This window comes from Motacilla alba, chromosome 5 (assembly GCF_015832195.1).
Source record: "Motacilla alba alba isolate MOTALB_02 chromosome 5, Motacilla_alba_V1.0_pri, whole genome shotgun sequence".
Taxonomy (NCBI): Eukaryota; Metazoa; Chordata; class Aves; order Passeriformes; family Motacillidae; genus Motacilla; species Motacilla alba.
This window is the reverse complement of record NC_052020.1, coordinates 36920030-36937567: the sequence shown is the minus strand read 5'-3', so window position 1 is coordinate 36937567 and position 17538 is coordinate 36920030. Positions and strand designations below refer to the sequence as shown.

At 41.8% G+C, this 17538-nt stretch overlaps 1 protein-coding gene across 1 annotated transcript; it reads left to right on the top strand.

The window, feature by feature from the left end:
* Positions 1-1398: 1398 nt before the first annotated feature.
* CFL2 (cofilin 2) lies at positions 1399-7118 on the top strand. The gene is made up of 4 exons (XM_038139120.1): positions 1399-1533; positions 2974-3281; positions 3378-3454; positions 3546-7118. The coding sequence occupies exons 1-4, from the start codon at positions 1531-1533 to the stop codon at positions 3656-3658; spliced, it is 501 nt and encodes a 166-aa protein (XP_037995048.1). The 5' UTR covers positions 1399-1530; the 3' UTR covers positions 3659-7118.
* The last annotated feature ends 10420 nt before the right edge of the window (positions 7119-17538 follow it).

Sequence of the window (17538 nt, the reverse complement as noted above, 5' to 3'; positions counted from 1 at the left end):
CTGAGTCCCACATTGACGGCACTCGCACAGGCAGCAAAAGTAAGTGGCCATCATCTGGAAAAAAGACTTGAGTCAAACAGAGCTCAGTGGCAGCAGGAAGTCCTGAACATGTTGCTGTAAGGAGCTGAGGGGTAAATATAGCTCTGGATTAGTGATTTCAAGGCTGATGGATCAAATTTTGAATATTGATGATGCAAGTCAATCTTGAATTCTGCATCCAGAGGGCAAGATATACCTAGAGGGCCGGGTGTAACTGAAAAAGGATATTGGAAACATAGTGTCTCAGCTGACCAACACGGTAATATATAGTAATGGAGAACTGAGGGGGAGAAATGTCAACACATCCCTCACACAATGCAGTATGAATATACGAATATACATGTATCTAAAACACATAGAGGAATCTAATACACATTCACATGTGCTGACAAACACTGGCTTGTCAGTTTCTACCACCATATTGGTAGCAGTTCAAGGTTTGGGGAAGAGAGAGCTGGCTGGTCACAATGCAGGCTGAAGACTCACAGGTACGGCTCCTTGAGGTCCTCAATGTTTAGGATTTCTTGGTTCTCAGACAAACCAATTCAGGGTGCAGAGCCACATAGGACTGAGAATCCTCTTGTCCACTTGGATGGGCTAGATAAAATGCTCTGTGTTTGTTGCCCTGTGCCTGAAGCATTGTCCATCTCAGTATGGAACAGTAAAACACTCGGGAGAGCTGTCTTTCCTTGTTTTCCCGTAAGTAATTTTCTCATCTTTTAATACACCTCCCGCCCTACGTGCTGCGTCCCGCCCCACTGTCTGAGCAGCTCTGCCAAGACCGCAGAAAGAGCACTCTTTGTGCCAAGTCCCTTCGTGCCCAGGGCCTTTCCCTGCACAGCCCGGGGCAGCAGCACAGATCCTCTTCGAGCAAGGACAGGGCGGCGTGGCACACGGGAGCGGCACAACGCCGCCTGTGCCGACTGGTGGGGCGTCAGCGGGCAGCCTGACAGCGCCCGGCCACGAACCGTGAACCACGATCAGGGGGCAAACCCTTTAGAGCAGCGGAAAGCGCCTGGGCCGGGGGAGCAGCGCCGGGCGGTGCGGGGCAGGGCGGGCAGCGCTGGCTGGCTCAGAGCAGCCGCGCCGCCATCGTGCCCCGGCCTGACGCTGGTGCTCCGAGCCCAGCGGAGGGGCCGCCTCGCCCCCTCAGCAGCATCCGGCCGCTGCCGGGGCCCGCCGAAGGGGCCGCCCGGGGCTCCGGGGCCCGGGCCAGACACCCGCAGTCCGCCGTTGACGCCGCCTGCGCCGGGCGGGCGGGCGAGCTGTCCCCGCCGCCTGCGGGCCCTACCCCGCGGGGGCCGGCCCAGCGCGGCCCGGCGGCGGCACGTGGTGGCGGCGCGGCCCATGTGACCGGCCCTCCCCGGCCGCTGCGGCTCATCCCCCGCCCGGCCGAGTCCCCGCCCGCCTCGCCCCCAGCGCAGCGCAGCGCTCTCTGCGTGCAGCAGCCCCGCACCGCAGGCAGCCGCCGCCGCCCCGGGACCCGGCGCCATGGTAAGGGCGGCGCGGCGCGGCCGGGCGGGGAGGGCGGTGCGGGCGGCTGGCGCGGCCCGGCGGAGCCGAGCGAGGCTGAGCAGAGCAGGCCCGGCCCGGCGCGGCCCCGCGGCCTCCGGCGGCCATTTTAGTCTAATTTTAGCCGGGTGCGGGGGGAAGGGGACGCGGGAGCGGCCGCGGGGCAGCTGCGGGCGGCGGGGCCGGGGCCGGGGCCCGGGGCCCGAGGCCCGGCCGGGCGGGCGGGCGGGCGGCGCAGCGCTCCCTGCGGCACCGCCCGGGCGTGCGAGTAGCCGGCGGTGCGGGGAGGGGCGGTGGGCGCGGAGAGAGGGGACCCGCGCTCCTCCCGAGGAGCCGCGGCCGCCCGGTGCCCAGGCCCGAGGGGCGGCCGGGAGCGGCCGCGAGGGAGCGCTGGGGCCGGGGCGGGGGTGTCGGCGCGCAGGACGGAGGGCGCGGGCCGGCGGGGCTCCCTCCGTCTCCGCGAACAAAGCGGGCAGAGGGGCCGGCGGGGCCCGGGGACAAAGCCGGCGGCTCCCTGCGAGCACCTGCCTTCCATCCCCGGGCAGCCTGCGCTGGCAGCGCCTGCCTCGGCAGATGTAATTGCTGGACCGAGAGCAAGGGCGCTGCAGATGGGCTGAGCTCGCTTGCTCGCTCGCAGCGGGGTTTGCTAAATTATTTTCATTTTGCCTGGAGCTCCCCGTTTGCCCTGCCGGTGTTTTGTTTCCTTGCTGATTTAGGCTCTTGTTTTGAGCGGCTTGCGAGCCCTATAGAGAGCTGTACGGTTGTGATCGGTATTTTTATATGAACGAAGAGCAGTCAAACAATACTCCCGCAGCAGTATGAAGTAAAATTCGGGAGTTCTTGAGGCGCGGTGTTGAAGCTGACACAATGCAGAAAACATTTCTGTTCCTCGTAGAGCCTTACCTCCCTCAACAAAATGAGAGTCATGACAGTGCTGGATGTGAGCTGCTGCTGTAGTGTTTGCTCTACTAAAAAAAAAAAAAAAGCCAACAAAAATCTATCCACCAAAACCCCACCCCCTCCTATCCCAACCGAAAATTACCAACTCCTCTCCTATGTTTAGTTCCTACCCCCTCATCACTCCCTCTTCCCCTCCCCCCAAATAAGCCAAATGCATGATAAGGTAAAGGAAAACTGTTTGAGTAGTACAGTTGTGTGACTGGTTGTATGAAACTGCTATCCAGAACTGCAGCTGGAAATGCTGAGATCTACAACAAGAAACTACCGAATTCACGCCTCCTTTATATCCTCTGTTCCAGTCCTGCAAATTTTACTAAATTCATAGTGTGTTCAGGTTGAGTATAGAATTTTTATTCTTACGGGGGCAGGCAGACTTCTTTATCTAGCACTGTGGGCTATCATCTTCTTCTAGTGAGTGTTAATTTTTGCTGTTTAAATTATTCCTTTGATCTCATTTTACAGGCTTCTGGAGTAACAGTGAACGATGAAGTCATAAAGGTTTTTAATGACATGAAAGTAAGGAAATCTTCAACCCCAGAAGAGATTAAAAAAAGAAAGAAAGCTGTTCTCTTCTGCTTAAGTGATGACAAAAAACAAATAATTGTAGAGGAGGCAAAGCAGATATTGGTTGGTGACATTGGTGATACTGTGGAGGACCCCTATACAGCCTTTGTGAAGTTGCTACCTTTGAATGATTGCCGATACGCTTTGTATGATGCCACATATGAGACAAAGGAATCTAAGAAAGAAGACCTGGTATTTATATTCTGGTGTGTGAAAGCAAAGCTTGCTGTCAAAATTGAATATTCTGGAGCTACCACTGGATGACTTAGTAACTGTTTTGTTGTTGACTTTTTTCTTTAAAGGGCTCCTGAAAGTGCACCTTTAAAAAGCAAGATGATCTACGCAAGCTCTAAAGATGCCATTAAAAAGAAATTTACAGGTATGGACCTAAAAATGTTTCCCTCGTTAGCCATTGTGCCATTTAGATGTTGAGGTTCTCACAAGTACATTGTTGTCCATCTGTCTTTCAGGTATTAAACATGAGTGGCAAGTAAATGGTTTGGATGATATTAAGGACCGTTCAACACTTGGAGAGAAATTGGGAGGCAACGTGGTAGTTTCACTTGAAGGAAAACCCTTATAAAAAGACAGACAAGTGCCATCTGGATCTAAGGAGCTTCCATTTCTGCAGCTCGTTCAATTGGAATAGTATTAGTCTCCCCATCCCCTCCCCTCCTCAAAAAATAAGTCCCTTCCCCACCACCCTGAAGGAGATGTCATTGTTAAGCAGTCTACCAGTGATTGCCATTAGACTGTTTAATCCTGGTAGTTTTATGTAGGATTCAAGGAATGCTTTCACGTCATACTCTTGGCCAAAACTGACGTTGCAGGCATTCCTTGCAACATGTTCAATGAATGTGATAGTTAATGTAAATAGTCTAGCAGACAGCAAAGGGTAAGCTAATCGAATGCCTTGAAAGTATTGTCCACTGGTCGGATGGTAGACTCTCTACAGTATTACTTACAGTTGCACTTGATTGCAGTTCCATGAGGCTCTTGTGCATTCATACACCTCACCTGCCTTGACAAGCCTATTTTTGTGACATGGCAGCACACAACACTATGCATTTAAAGCACTTTTTTGTAATATGTTTGACCCGCCCCCTCCCCAAGGAATGCCAATTAAGTTGCTGTAACTGTGTCATCAAATTATTGTAGTACCTCAGTTTCATTCCTGTTACATGCATATCTTTATAAATGAAGTAGCTGTTACGATGCCTTTCGTTTTCCATTGAATGTACACTACTGAACAGGAGTAGAAGTTATCTGTTTACCATATGAGTCTTGAAACACTAAAGTTTTGTAAAACATCAGTCATGGTGGCAATTTCTGTATTAAAAAGAGCCTTAAATGGAACATTGTTCTTTGAGATCAAAAACTGGCCACGTTGCAATAAAACTTGTGGCTTATTACAGAACGTTGCCTTGTTTTCATTGGAAAATATAGTTTTTAAGTGTTTAAGCATATTTCAAATAACTTCTGTGGAAAGTATTGTAAAGGTAAACAATCATTAATCTCATATTGAATAATGCAACTTTTTAATACTGATCTAGGCACTGCTTTACAATACTTTGTGGCTCTGTTCTGGCCATTCAATAAAGGACCTGCTCCTACTTTACCATAAAGTAAAGAAGCTACCACTACTGGAGACCATTAGTTCCATGAAACACTTGTGTCAGAAACTTAAAAATACGAAGTAATTAACCATGTAGTGTGTTTTGTACCTGAATGTTCTTAAAGTTCTACATGCCAGAGTAAAACCTTGCACGAGTTTTTACAGCTCGCCGTCTTCCTGGGTAAGATGATGTGTAATAACAGTTACATGCAGGGTATGAAGCGGGGAAATAATTTTTGTTTTTTCAGTGTTATAGTTAGACCGACTCAGTACAAGAATTAGCCTAAATGAACTGTTCTACTTGTTAGCTTCTATGTAAATAGAACTGGAAAGTGTTTGCCACTACTGAGGCTTGCATAGGGGACGTGTTTTGGCTGGGAGCCAAATAATGCTCTCCTTATAGAGAATTTGATCTGCTCTGTGTGAGCAATCCTCCGTTAGCCAGAGCTATTTATGGCAAACACATGCTTTTGTATCTTGTCATCGTTATCCACAAATGGCAAAACTGGACATGATTCTCCTGGTATGCATAAAGGAGCGCTGTTAGGCAGCCACTGGCAGCTGAACTGTACATGCTGCTAGAAGGAATGCTCTTTTATCATTACCTTATTTTAAAAAGTTGGTAGAGTGGAACTGTGGAGCTTTTAAATGCAGGCTCTTTATGTTCAGTCCATAGCCCTTTTTCAACAAGGAAGCAGATAATCCAAATACTTTCTCTTCCCCCACCCCTTCCCCCCCAGTAGTTTAAGTAACCTAGTAGTACTGTGTTTAGGCTCTCTTGTCCTGTAGAACTTTAAGACTTTATTTCAGGCTTCTGGCTATCCCTATGACTTGCACACTTCATTGTGTTTGCTGTTCTATGTAGACTAAACTTTACTAGAATTTAAGTAAAAAGGCATGATGACCACTGACTTAACTAAGTGTATTAATGAGTCTTGGTTTTGTTCTACAAAACTCTCCTTTCAGGTACCTTTTAAGATTGCGAAATAACTGATGGTATGCATGTTGTCTAGATGAAAAAAAACAACCCCACAACGTTTTATTCCTCAAAATAGTCTATTTCTGATCATTCATGTTGTATGCAAAGCCCAGTTTAATGTAAAGATATTTGTGCTTTATGTTTAACTTGACTTCAGTACAGTAAAATGAAATTATCTTTTAACTGATTTTTCACAAGGAATAAATTGTTTCTTTAGAAAAAAGCCAAAATGGAAAATGTTAAATTTTAATAAACCATTTGAATTTTCATTTTAGGTAGTAAACTTTTTTTAAGGAGTATTGTGTTTAAATTTATTGTTTGTCTCTGCTGCAGTCTGGAAAAATGTCTGTGGCTTCTTAGTTGAATATTATAGGTTCTTTTTTTTTTTTTAACTAGCTTAGGTGTTTATTCACTCAGTCCAACTAGCTATGAAATTGAAGCACAAACTGTCTTTATGTAAGATTCCTACCAAATTAAAGTTTTGGATCCAAAAGGATCAGCCTGCCTTCAGTTTGTTCTTGAAATGAATGACTGACTGACTGATGTGAGGTCCAATTCAGATGGCTTGCTTTTAAAAAAAAACAAAAAACAAAAAAACAAAAACCAATAAAGTGCTACAGAACTGTTACTGTTTGAATTATAAAACAAATGAGAGACAGCTGGCATCTGTTCCAAAATGGTTTGTCAGCTGTTGTTTTCTGTCATTATGCAAAATGGTGAGGGCCTCATTGTGATCGAGAAGTGGAGGAAAATCCTCTCAAGTTGAATATCTTCTGTGTATCTCTGTGTAGACGTGACTTTTGGATATCTTGGCTTCAGTTATTTTATTGATAAAGAAATGTTACATAAATTTTTCATGAGAGTAGCTTGTGCAGAAATGGCATTTTTCTTCTAAAAAAATATTTCAAAGCCAGCAGTTTTGTTTGATTTGGTAAATCCTGGAAGAGGTATAGATAGATGGGTTTGATTTCTCTGAAAAGGGAAATCAATCCAAGACTAGAGTGTGCAAGTGAGGTTTATGCTTGTGGCGATTTTAGAAGTGCAAAGCTTAAATTTATATGGACTTGAGTGTAAAAGTCACTCCTAGTCAGATTGTGAAGCGGAGTTTGAGTATGCTCCTTTAAACCCAAAGTGTTTTGCTAAATGGAAGACTTTTCCTTCTCTACCATTCCCTCAGAACAAGTGATGGATTACAGCAATTGCCACAATTTGATAATAAGCTTTACTCTCTTATGCCAATTCCAGTATAAACCAAATTTTCATGTCTGCCTATTTTTTATAAACTTATGTAAGTCCCCTTTAGTTTGTGGTGGCGAGTTAATGATTGTAGAGTGAGAACACGGCACTAATGGTGGATCAAAGATCATCAATGTAGCACCTGTCTATTGAACTTCTTTGAAATATTTCTGATTTTGAAAACCTGGTATAAATAAAATTAATTTAAATGTCTTCAGTTGTTGAGTTTGTTTGTGTGCTAGACAGCACCTAAATCACTTTGTTGTCTTTGGACTGGGAGCAGCCCAGATACTGTGAAAGAAGTTGTGGAATACCTGGATTTTTTGTAACAGGTTTCATCTGCTGCCCATTCAGGTCAATATCCAGCTGTAGCAAGAGCCAGCACCGGTGGCTCTGGAGATGGATATAAAGAAATTTTTAGTGGGCTGGTTCTAGATAACCTTTTTCTTTTGTTGGATCCCAGCTCGTGTGTTCAGAAAGTTAGATGGCTTTTATATAGCAAATGTAAAAAAGTATGTTTACACTGGCAAGTCATTTCTAATACAGGGAAGGAAGTGAACTGATGTAGTGTGAAAAAACTGACTCCATGAAGAAAGACCAAAATACTACTGTTTTGGTATCAGTGGCATGTCTCTTGTTAAGATTTCTTGGATGTAGGAATATGTTATCTGGAAGAGTTAATTTTGTAAACAAAGCTGTGAATAAACAGCTTCATTGGATTCTCTGGAGAAAGCAGACTTTAACAATGTGCATTAAAATAACCTTTACTGTTTATCTAACAAGCCTTCTCTATGGCTGTGGGGCACAAATGTGCATTAAAAAAGAATGAAAGTATCTGAAGTTTTTAAATAAAAATACTGTTTAGTTTAAAAATGTTCTATTTTTACTAAATTCTTATCCAGTGCTTGACCCTGTTGAATTTGAACATTTTTCTGCCTCACCTCCCATGCTGTTCAATCTACAATAATCCCCATACATCTTACTCTTTCTTGCATTACTTATCTATGCATTCCACTAGTAACCTCTGAAAAATAAATACAACGGTAAAAATTAAATCTTTTCATAGGAAGTTCAAACAGGTGACGTAATTTATGTTCATTTAATGATTTCATAGAATTGTCTTTTTACATTGTAAAGCTTAGAGAAAAAATGCGCTAATTTGAGGTACTGAAAGTAATTTTTACATTCCTAAAATTCTGTGATTGTGTTTTAAATAACTCATTGTAAGTTAATGTTTCTGTTGTCAGCTTTGCTTCATAGATATTTAGAAAACTAATGACTGGAAAAGAAACTTGAAGGTGCTGCTGATTATTTTTAGAAGTTTCTAAATGTCAGTTTGGACTATAAAATAATATACAAACTTCAATTTCCCACTGCTAGCTTAATTTTTATTCTTGTGTGTGCAGGCTTAGAAACGTACGTGTAATCATGCCTCTCCTCTTCCAGCTCTTTATTTTTAAAAACAGCTGTGTCACTGCAAATCCCTACCATCTGCCCACTGTCTTCTGTAAAGGTTTACAGACAATCTCCACTTGTACCTCTCAGTATCTATTCTTCCCCTCTCTTGTTTGTGATTGTAGGAGTTTGGTTTAGAAAAACTACCCTCTGTAATATTGTGCTCCTCGAAACCTTTTCTGCTATGCAGGAAGTTAAAAGCACCAGTTAATCTCTGGTGAGCACAGCTGCAGGGTGTACACTGGCTTGGAAAAGGAGATGTGATTTTGAGAACCAGTTTAGAGAGCCTTATTTGTGTCTGCTTCCTTGTAGTGGCAGCACTGCTTTCATCTGTGACCTTCTATTAAAGCTGATGTGAGAGCTAAGCTTTTCTTCCATTTTGGCTGTTTCAACAGAAAATGGAATGCGCTTGCAGCAAACAAGGTGCAGAGAAGCAGAGAAGGTTTAGAAGCAGCAGTTTTTCACAGAGACCTGTGCATCTGCTGGGGGGGAAAGGGTTACAGCAGAGGATTTGTTTCCTTTTACTTTCTGTAGGAGCTTGCAGCTGTAATGACTGGCCTTATGTTTTCTTTTGCCCTGCCTGAACGTACTGATTCCACGGTCTCAGCTGTCTCAATGCTTTCATGCAATGAAATGTGAACACACAGCTCTTTATCAGTGAAATGTGGTTTACTCCTACAGAAGTGAAGCCCTGCTACAGCAGTGCTCTTGGTTAGCCATGTCATACGGAGAGATGCACCTAAGCTGCATTTGAAAAATCCTTTAAAAATGTGTGGGGTTTGATTACACCAAATACAATAATTATGCTATTACACAGGCACTGAGGACGAACGGATGTAGATCTTAATTAGGTGACTGCAAGTGACAAATATAATTTATGGTCATATTTTTGAATCTTAGCCCTGTTATTTAAGCATGACTTAAAGATTAAACACTTCCCTATCCACAGAATTCATTGCCTGCATAAATTCTTTTAAGCAGCAGTAGCATAATTTTAGCTCTTCACTGAATATACTGATGCAGAATCTGTCACCTGAGGGTTTTTCGTCTTCTGCTTGACAAATTCCTTTTGTAGTGCTGCATTATTTCTCTGCATCCACACTTCAAATTCAGTTCCCAGAACTCTCCTTCCAAGTAACCAGAATTCCTAAACAATATTTATTCAGTGTGACTAAAGTAGAAAGGCATCTTGTAGAACACCCATAGGAAACAAATGCACGGTATTAGCCTGCGTGGCCACTGAACATGTTTGGCCCTGCGTGCCATCTCTGACTGTTGGGTTATTCTGATGAAAGGTCACCTCATTCAGGTTTGTGTGGAATAGCCCAACACAGAAAATTTGTGGAAACAGGAAAGAATGTTTTAATTCTGAACAAATGTTTTTGCTCAGATAAAGATTTTGCAAGCTGGGTGTGATAACAACATTTTAATTTTTTCTTTTTACCTGTCCTGACAAAAACACCTGGCTTTGATTCTAGCCAGTTTTATCGATTTAGTTCAACAGGTGCACTGGTTGGAAGTATCTTCAGGACAAGCTATATTTAGATATATAACCTTTTGATAATTCTGGCAGTTGCTTTGATCTCATTATTTTAATTCATTCACTTCAACTCCATTACAATCTTAACTGCCTAGTGTTCAGCACTGCCAATGTAATCTTGCAACACAGCTTGAGGAACATTTAAAAGTAGTCATAATCAAAATTAGTAATAATATAAATCAATTTTATTTATTTATTTTATTGAGCTAGTCTCAGTTTTGCAAGGACAATGACAACTCTCTTAGAAAGTCAGGTGGTCTTGCATGGAGTTCCTGACTGAACACCTGCCATAGATCTTTGTGATAAGATGGAAGAAGTGTTGGAGCATTCATCTCAGAGCAGTTTGTTGTGCTTTCTTGCATAGCTGGATGCATTTCCTCACCTGGAAGATGTTGAGGTCACTGTGGTATCAATATTTAAAGTATTTCACCTTCCATTTCTGAACAGAATGGACAGACTGCAGTTACAGTTGAGTATGCTCCGTTTTTCTTAGGATAATACAGTCAAGGACCTCAGCTATGAATTTCATTTTTTTCCTGACTACCAGAAGGGAGAAAAGAATGTGTCTCATCCCACTGTGCAGCGTAAGGCCAAAATGCAGCACTGCAATGACATGCAGGCATCATAATTGTTTTCAGCTATTGTACCTGTCTGCAGCTGTTGTAGCTGAAGGTACAAAATGTGACCTTGTCAAATAAGTTGTGCACGGTCTTGGAAAACTCCAGAAAAGAACTGTGGTGAGAGAAAATACAAAGCTGAGATACTTCCAGTAATCGCTTTGTGCACACCAGATTCAAGAAGCATGTGGCTGGCTCTGTGTTTATCTGCAGTTCTTTTGTGCACAAAGTAATAATGGCACAGAAATATATATTTAACACTAATAATTCAGAATCTTATGTTAATTTATGTTAACAGCTATCTTCTATGGAAGATAGTGAGGGTAAGATTTTATTTTGGGTTTTTTTAAGCAATGGTGTTAATAACCAGTTTTTTTGCTGTAACAGCAAACTGTGGAAATGTGAGAAGAGTTACTTCTCTTTGCGTCAGCATCTTACATTGTGTGCAAATACAGACCCTCTCAGTTTCTTCTTAAAAAAGTGTTTGGATCACATTCAGTGGTTAACAGACAAGAATATAGGATTTTTGTAAGTCACATTTTACAGAATTAATGTGAGCATGCACATGTTTTTTTAACTGTGAGATAAAACCTTTTAATTATAAAAGGGCATGTTTTGGGAGAAAAAAATTAATAACTTTTTAAAGCTTATATTTTCCTCTGCTAGCACTTTACTTTTTATTCCTGAAGTTACCCATGAGGATCTGTTTTTTTCTTTTTGTTAGTTTTTTGGTTTTGGTGTTCTCACTTTCCCCACACTGCATCATGTTTCAGCCTAATATGGACTGGATAAAACTGTTACCAAAGGAAGAAGGTATTATGCATATAACATATACAGTTTCTGTAGGAAAGAGTAAACTGTTTGATTGACCCAGTTTTATGGAGCTATTTCTTTCTACAGAGATGGGATTCAGTCAAGGAAGAGGGACAAATGGGTTTGCTGAGAGTATTTAGGAGCACTCAGTGGGAATGAGATTATTACTCTAGTGCTTAATCCTGAAATAATCATACACCATCTCATCAACGTTGCATCAGCATCCGAGAGACATAAATATTCTAGCTACTTTGTGATATTAGTCTGAAATAATTTTCTATTATTATAAACTTGGAACTCCAGATAAATACAGAATATTTCTACCGGTGATCAATGTTTTGATGTTTTCACAAACATCTGTTGTGTCTTTTAAAAGATGATTTCCAACTAATGGAAATGTATTTCTGAAGAAATACATCTTTTATGGGTCTGAAAATTAAAGTGAAGGTTATAGAAGCAACCACTTCCCTTAATCTTTTTGGGGGAATTCCTATAATGTTATCAGGCTTGATTTTCCATCTGTTGGGCACAGTATGAAAGAGTGCACAGAAAGGCTGTTATGGTAAAATAGTATCTGGTATCACTGACAATTAATTCATTTAATGGTGCTGAAGTTCCAAGCCATGCTGTATGCAAAAGGAATAAAAAATATTCTCAGATTAGAATTTGTCATTTTCATAGACAGTATCATTTAGTTCCCTTTGAACAGGTGTAAGTGCCCTGCTGTGTCTTTGTTTCCCTGAAGATGGAAATGACAAACCCAAGCCTTTCCCCTGCCTTTGATTTTCTCTGTGTCCTCTCTTCTCCAAAGCACTTTCCCCTTCCTCCAAAGCTTTATCCCTGAGATATTGCTCACCTGCTTCCTCCAATCCTCTTATTTACCTCACTTACCTCAGTTTCTCTTCCTTTCATCACTTTTTTGCTCCCTGCTAGTTCTGACTTTCCTTTGGTCTTGTTCCTTCATATTAGACATGTCCTTTAGTCTTCATCACAAACAGAGAGCAAACAAGAAAAAAAACCCCCAGAAACCAAACCACTTTTGATCTATTTGCTATTTTCTTTTATTAAAAATATGAATCCATATGAAGAAATTATTCAATATTCAATACCAAAGTTTACCAAAGTGTCAAACAGTTTGAAATAATCTCTTGAGATGTTTGAGCAGTTCCATTTTGTCCACAGGGTTTACCTCAGAAATCCAGACTTCACCATTTGGATGGAAAATTGCCATATTGGGTTATTTTATGCTCTCTTCAGTGCCAGAAGCATGAACTCTCCTTTTTTTGCAATCATTAAAGTATCTGATTTCCGTTGTTAACTTCCATGAAAGTGGTTAAGTACTTAGAGTGTGAGGAAATGCTACAGATGCATGAATTTATGATATATTGAAAACTGAAGCTGTAGAAATAGTGTGAAATAAACTGTGTATCAACACAGAAGCTCGAAGTTAATTGCATGGCTCACTGGTTCATTGCCAAATGCACTGGTTCCTAGTAAAACTGAGAAAATCTCAGTATTATAAAATGTATAGAAAACTGCTACAAGCATTAGAGGCCATATTACAATATTACATGTTTAAAAAGTTAGATTAAATAAATCTTGGAGTAACCTTTTGTATAATCAGAAATTATATTAATACAGTACCTTTTAAGAGTTTTCATCTGCTTACTTTCTTGGAACCTTGTACAAGGCTTATTCTTCTCCTTGGGCTTCTCCCTGCAGTCAGAAGCACTAGGAATTGACAGCATTGCAGTAAGGATGTATGTCCTTTTCCTGATTTTAAAAAGAAAAGAAGAAAAAAAATCTGATGAAGAGATATATGAAGTAGAGCCATCTGAGGGTGCTATTTGACAACCTAATGAAGGCACTTTGATGCCATGAGTGGGATAAGAGGGGCATTCCTGCAGATGCTGGGCTGAATGCCCCCTCTCATTTCTGGTGCTCCTATCTGCCTGATCAGGCACTGAATTTGTCAATCTACACTTCTCACTTGCTTTGGAAAAGTTTGGATTTTTTTTTTTTTTTTGCTTGTTTAGGGAGGCATGATGCCTGAAATGTTTCAGATGTTTCTGAGAATTGCCTTGGTCAGCATCTGGTATGCAGGGTGTCCGTGGAGGAACTAAACTTAGTGTTCATTGAGGGGCTGGAGCGTGTCCAGAGAAGGGTCTGGAGCACAGGTCTGGTGAGGAGCTGCTGAGGGAGCTGGGTTGTTCAGCCTGGAGAAAAGGAGGCTCAGGGGAGACCTTATCACTCTCTACAAGTGCCTGAAGGAGGAGTTTGTAGCCAGGTGGGTTGGTCTCTTCTCCCAAATAACAGGGCTAGAGGAAATGAGCTCAGGTTGCACCTGGGGAGGTTTAGATTGGATATTATGAAAACTTTCTTCACTAAAAGGGTTGTCAAGCATTTGAACACACTGGCCAGGATAGTGGTGGGGTCACCATCCCTGCAGGTATTTGAAAGATGTGTAGATTTGGTATGTGGGGATGTGGTTGAGTGGTTTAGCGGTAGACTTGACATTGCTGGGTTAACAGCTGGAATCAATGATTTTAATCCCTTCCTACTCAGCATTTGCTATGATTTTATAAATTATTTTATGGTTCATGACAGCCACCATGCTCCTGCATGTTGCTCAGTGTATTTCTAGGTGATGCTGGGCTCCTGTGTTACATGTATCTTGTACAGTAAATCCAGCACTTCCAGGAAAAATTGGACATTCTCTGTCCATATATCACACAGCTGATGTGTATACTCACAATGTACTTTACAAAGATCAGAACAATCAGATGTTTGGGTCTCTGGTAGGGAATGAATGATTCTGACATCACCATGTTGTGTCTTAGCTCGCAAACCTAGGGCAAAAATCTGGAAAGCTCAATGATCTCAGCTTCTCAGCTTCTTCTTATGCACATACTTTAAACTGTGTATTCTTCAGCACTCTGACTGCTGTAGAGCAGTGGTGAAATTCAGTCCATCAACACTCGGCTGCTGATGGAGCACAAGACATGTAAAGGTATTTCAGTGTGTAAGGTGAAATTGGGAGTTACACTGCATCATTCATGTGCATGCCTGACCCCAGCTCTTGCTTCCTCCCTTCACTCCTTGGAACAGTGTTCTGGCCACCCTTCCCCCATGAAATCTGTGATATGAATTAACTGAATTCCTCAGATTCTGAAGTTCTGACTCCAAGCTTTCAGAGACTGGGAATGCTGCCATGCCATGGTATTCTGAAGGGTGTAGGCAAGCATGCTCCATGTACAGCACAGTCACTGAGCTTTGACTATCTAATGGCCAGCGCTTCTACAGAGTTTGGGTTTCACTTTGTTCATTTAATTAGTGAGAAAAACGTTGTTTTTTCAGTTTCACTTTCCTGTTAATGTTCCAGGTGAATTGTATCTAGTGGTGTTTTAAGTGGGAAAGTAAATTAGGAATTTACTATAGACTAGTTAGAAAACAAAAATAATAGGCAAGATAGCTCACCTGATATGTATTTGGAATTCAAGCAGTGCATGTATATGCTAAAAATAAAGAAGTTGGAAGGAGTTTTTGTCAGGATTGATATAATCCAAGCATTATTAGGTGTAGTTCCATTAAAATCAGCAGAAGTTAGAAATGCTTATTAGAAGTTCATTACTGTGAACATTAGAACAGTATGGTGTGATGTTAATGGCAGCAGGGAAATGCACTGGGTGTACCATAGATGAAGCCAAACATTTTGCCAGCATTATGCATATTTCAGAGCATGCAACACAGATTTGCAGTTTTAGGCAACAAAGAGTCCAGACTGAAAAGTGATGGGTCTCAATATATACAAGAAATGCAGGCATGATTCTTTTAATCAAAAAGTTATTCTAAACATGTATTATTAATTTAACCTAATAGCACTCACTTTTTAAATGTATCAAAAGCAATAATAAATGCTGTTATCATGTGGCCATATTTATCTATTATGGCCTTTTTGGACCAGCAGCTATGTACTGTATCTTTGTGCTCTTTGTATACCCACAGAAGCACTCCTCATTTTTGTGAATTTAAGTTCAGAAAACAGTATTAACATCAGGGGCCATTTATAAGGCAGAATCTGGACTCTCCTGTCCCAGTCTCCCCAGTGGCCCAGTGTAATAAGTAAGGGTACTTTAAATGTGCAGCACAAACTGACAGCACTAGATTCAGCAGAAACAATGCACAGCCCAGTCGTATTGCCATATTAATTATTAAATGGGTGAGTTCCCTTCATTTTTTTATAGAAAACATAAGAAAAAACCGTAAGAAAATCTCCCCATTATGGAAGAAACCTGAATTACTGTCTCTTGTGACTAGTTATAGTTAGTGCCCTAACTAGGTCTGAGAACTCCAGTCTCTGTTTGCGCTGCAGGTTAGGGGTTTCACTGGTGGTCCTGTGTGACAGCCTGGTCTGATGGCCAAGACTTACCCTTTGATACTGCCACAGTACAAATCAGTGCTTCAACACACCCTCACACTGTCTGCAGCATAACTTTGCATCTTGAAGGACACTGGTTACTGGTCAGGACCTAGTTTGCCTGGTTTCTGCCTCCAGAACTGCACAAATATTCTATGTTTGTTAGTGATAAGGGAGCAGGCATCTAGAAACCAGACACAGTGATGTCTGCATCATCGTGGTGATGGTATATCATCCTATCCAGCTCACTTGGCACTTCGTAGATTCAGCTCCTAGAGATCATAACATGAACATCTCCACATCTAACACATGCCTTACTTGTGTTATTTGTCTGTTTAGTACTTCTCTTTAATAAGCTGGGTGAGCTTTTTTAAAAAATCAGATTCAGTTGTCAGAACAATTCTTTATTTGTTTTGATGGCTTAACATCACCATGAGTTTAATTTAATTCCTTCAGGAATCATCTCCCGATCACTGTCTTTGATCAGAGGTAAGTAAACGTGTTTTTCTCAGCCTAAGCTCCAGTGATGAGATGCCAAGAAATATTTCCATGCACTCACAATCTGGGAAGTGAGATAGGCATCCCTGTAAGTTATTGCTATAAAAATCAGTCACTGCTGTAAATTCAGCACTCCACATGTTGCCAGGGTGGACTCACTGAACAAGTCAAAGCTGCTTGGTTCACTTCTTCTCACACGGGAATTGCTTGGTCCTGTGCATTGCTGAAGGATAGGGCTGCCACAGCCAAAGGTACACAGGCTCACAGAGGTACCCATATTCCAGCTGTAAGGTGTTCCACAGCACCCAAAATGTCTGCAAGTCTGACCACAGAGCCCCATACCTGCTGACGTGGTACAAGTCAGGACTCCACGCAGCACATGTGAAAGCTTGCACGTTGTTTTTCTATGCAAATCTGCCTGACAGAGAAAGAGAAACTGACACTATCCAATGGAGCTTACACTCCAGTCATTGGCTACTGCCTGCAATCAAGCCATATTGTCCCTCTTCCTCCCCCCTCCCTCAAATGTAGAAAGTGCAACTTAATTATTTTTCCTAGTATTATGATGGGGATGATGTTTCAGAATCCTGCATTGATGCCTTGAGGCCTTATTTTAATACTAGCCCAAACATATTCTTGGGCATTTTATTTTGTACCTGTATTGTTCTTTATTTAAAATAGCCTTCCCTACCCTCCCTTTTTTTATCCTCTGATGATTTAGTCTCTTTTTTATGTGTTCACACCAAGGTATTTCCAGTAAGATAGCCTCCTTCATCCCCTTCATTGTTCTAGCAGCACCTCTTGGTACCTGGTTCAGTCTGAATCCATCTTTTTCGGACACATTTGACCATGCTTTACCACTACAGATTATGAAGATATTAATGCATTGCTTTCTCTGCATCACAGGATCCTCTGCCTTCGTGCATAGAAGTCTGATTATATCACATGACTAGTATATCTAATTCTTTTTTCTCCTCTGCTTTTACAGAAATTTCTCTTGGCCTGTTAAGATCATCACTTTGCATTATTCGCTAAAAATTCCATTCTCTTTCTGTTACTGCTGTCCTCCAGGTCGTGAAGGTCTTCCTGCATGATACTCCAATCCTCTTCTGTATCAGGAGTACCCTCCAGTTTTTTGTTACAGCAGATTTCACTTGCTCATTTACCTCCTATTTTTTGTGCCAAGATCATTAATGAGAAGATTAAATAAGACTGTTCCCAAAGTGAATCTAGGAAACTCCATTAATAATTCCCTTTCTCCTGACAGAAGACTACTCTTCAGTCAGTTTATTA

Bases quoted from the DNA above. Each gene is read 5' to 3' on its own strand.
- CFL2 (XM_038139120.1), top strand. The intron at 3,282-3,377 runs GTGTGTGAAAGC...TTTTCTTTAAAG, and splicing joins GACCTGGTATTTATATTCTG to GGCTCCTGAAAGTGCACCTT. The intron at 3,455-3,545 runs GTATGGACCTAA...TCTGTCTTTCAG, and splicing joins CATTAAAAAGAAATTTACAG to GTATTAAACATGAGTGGCAA.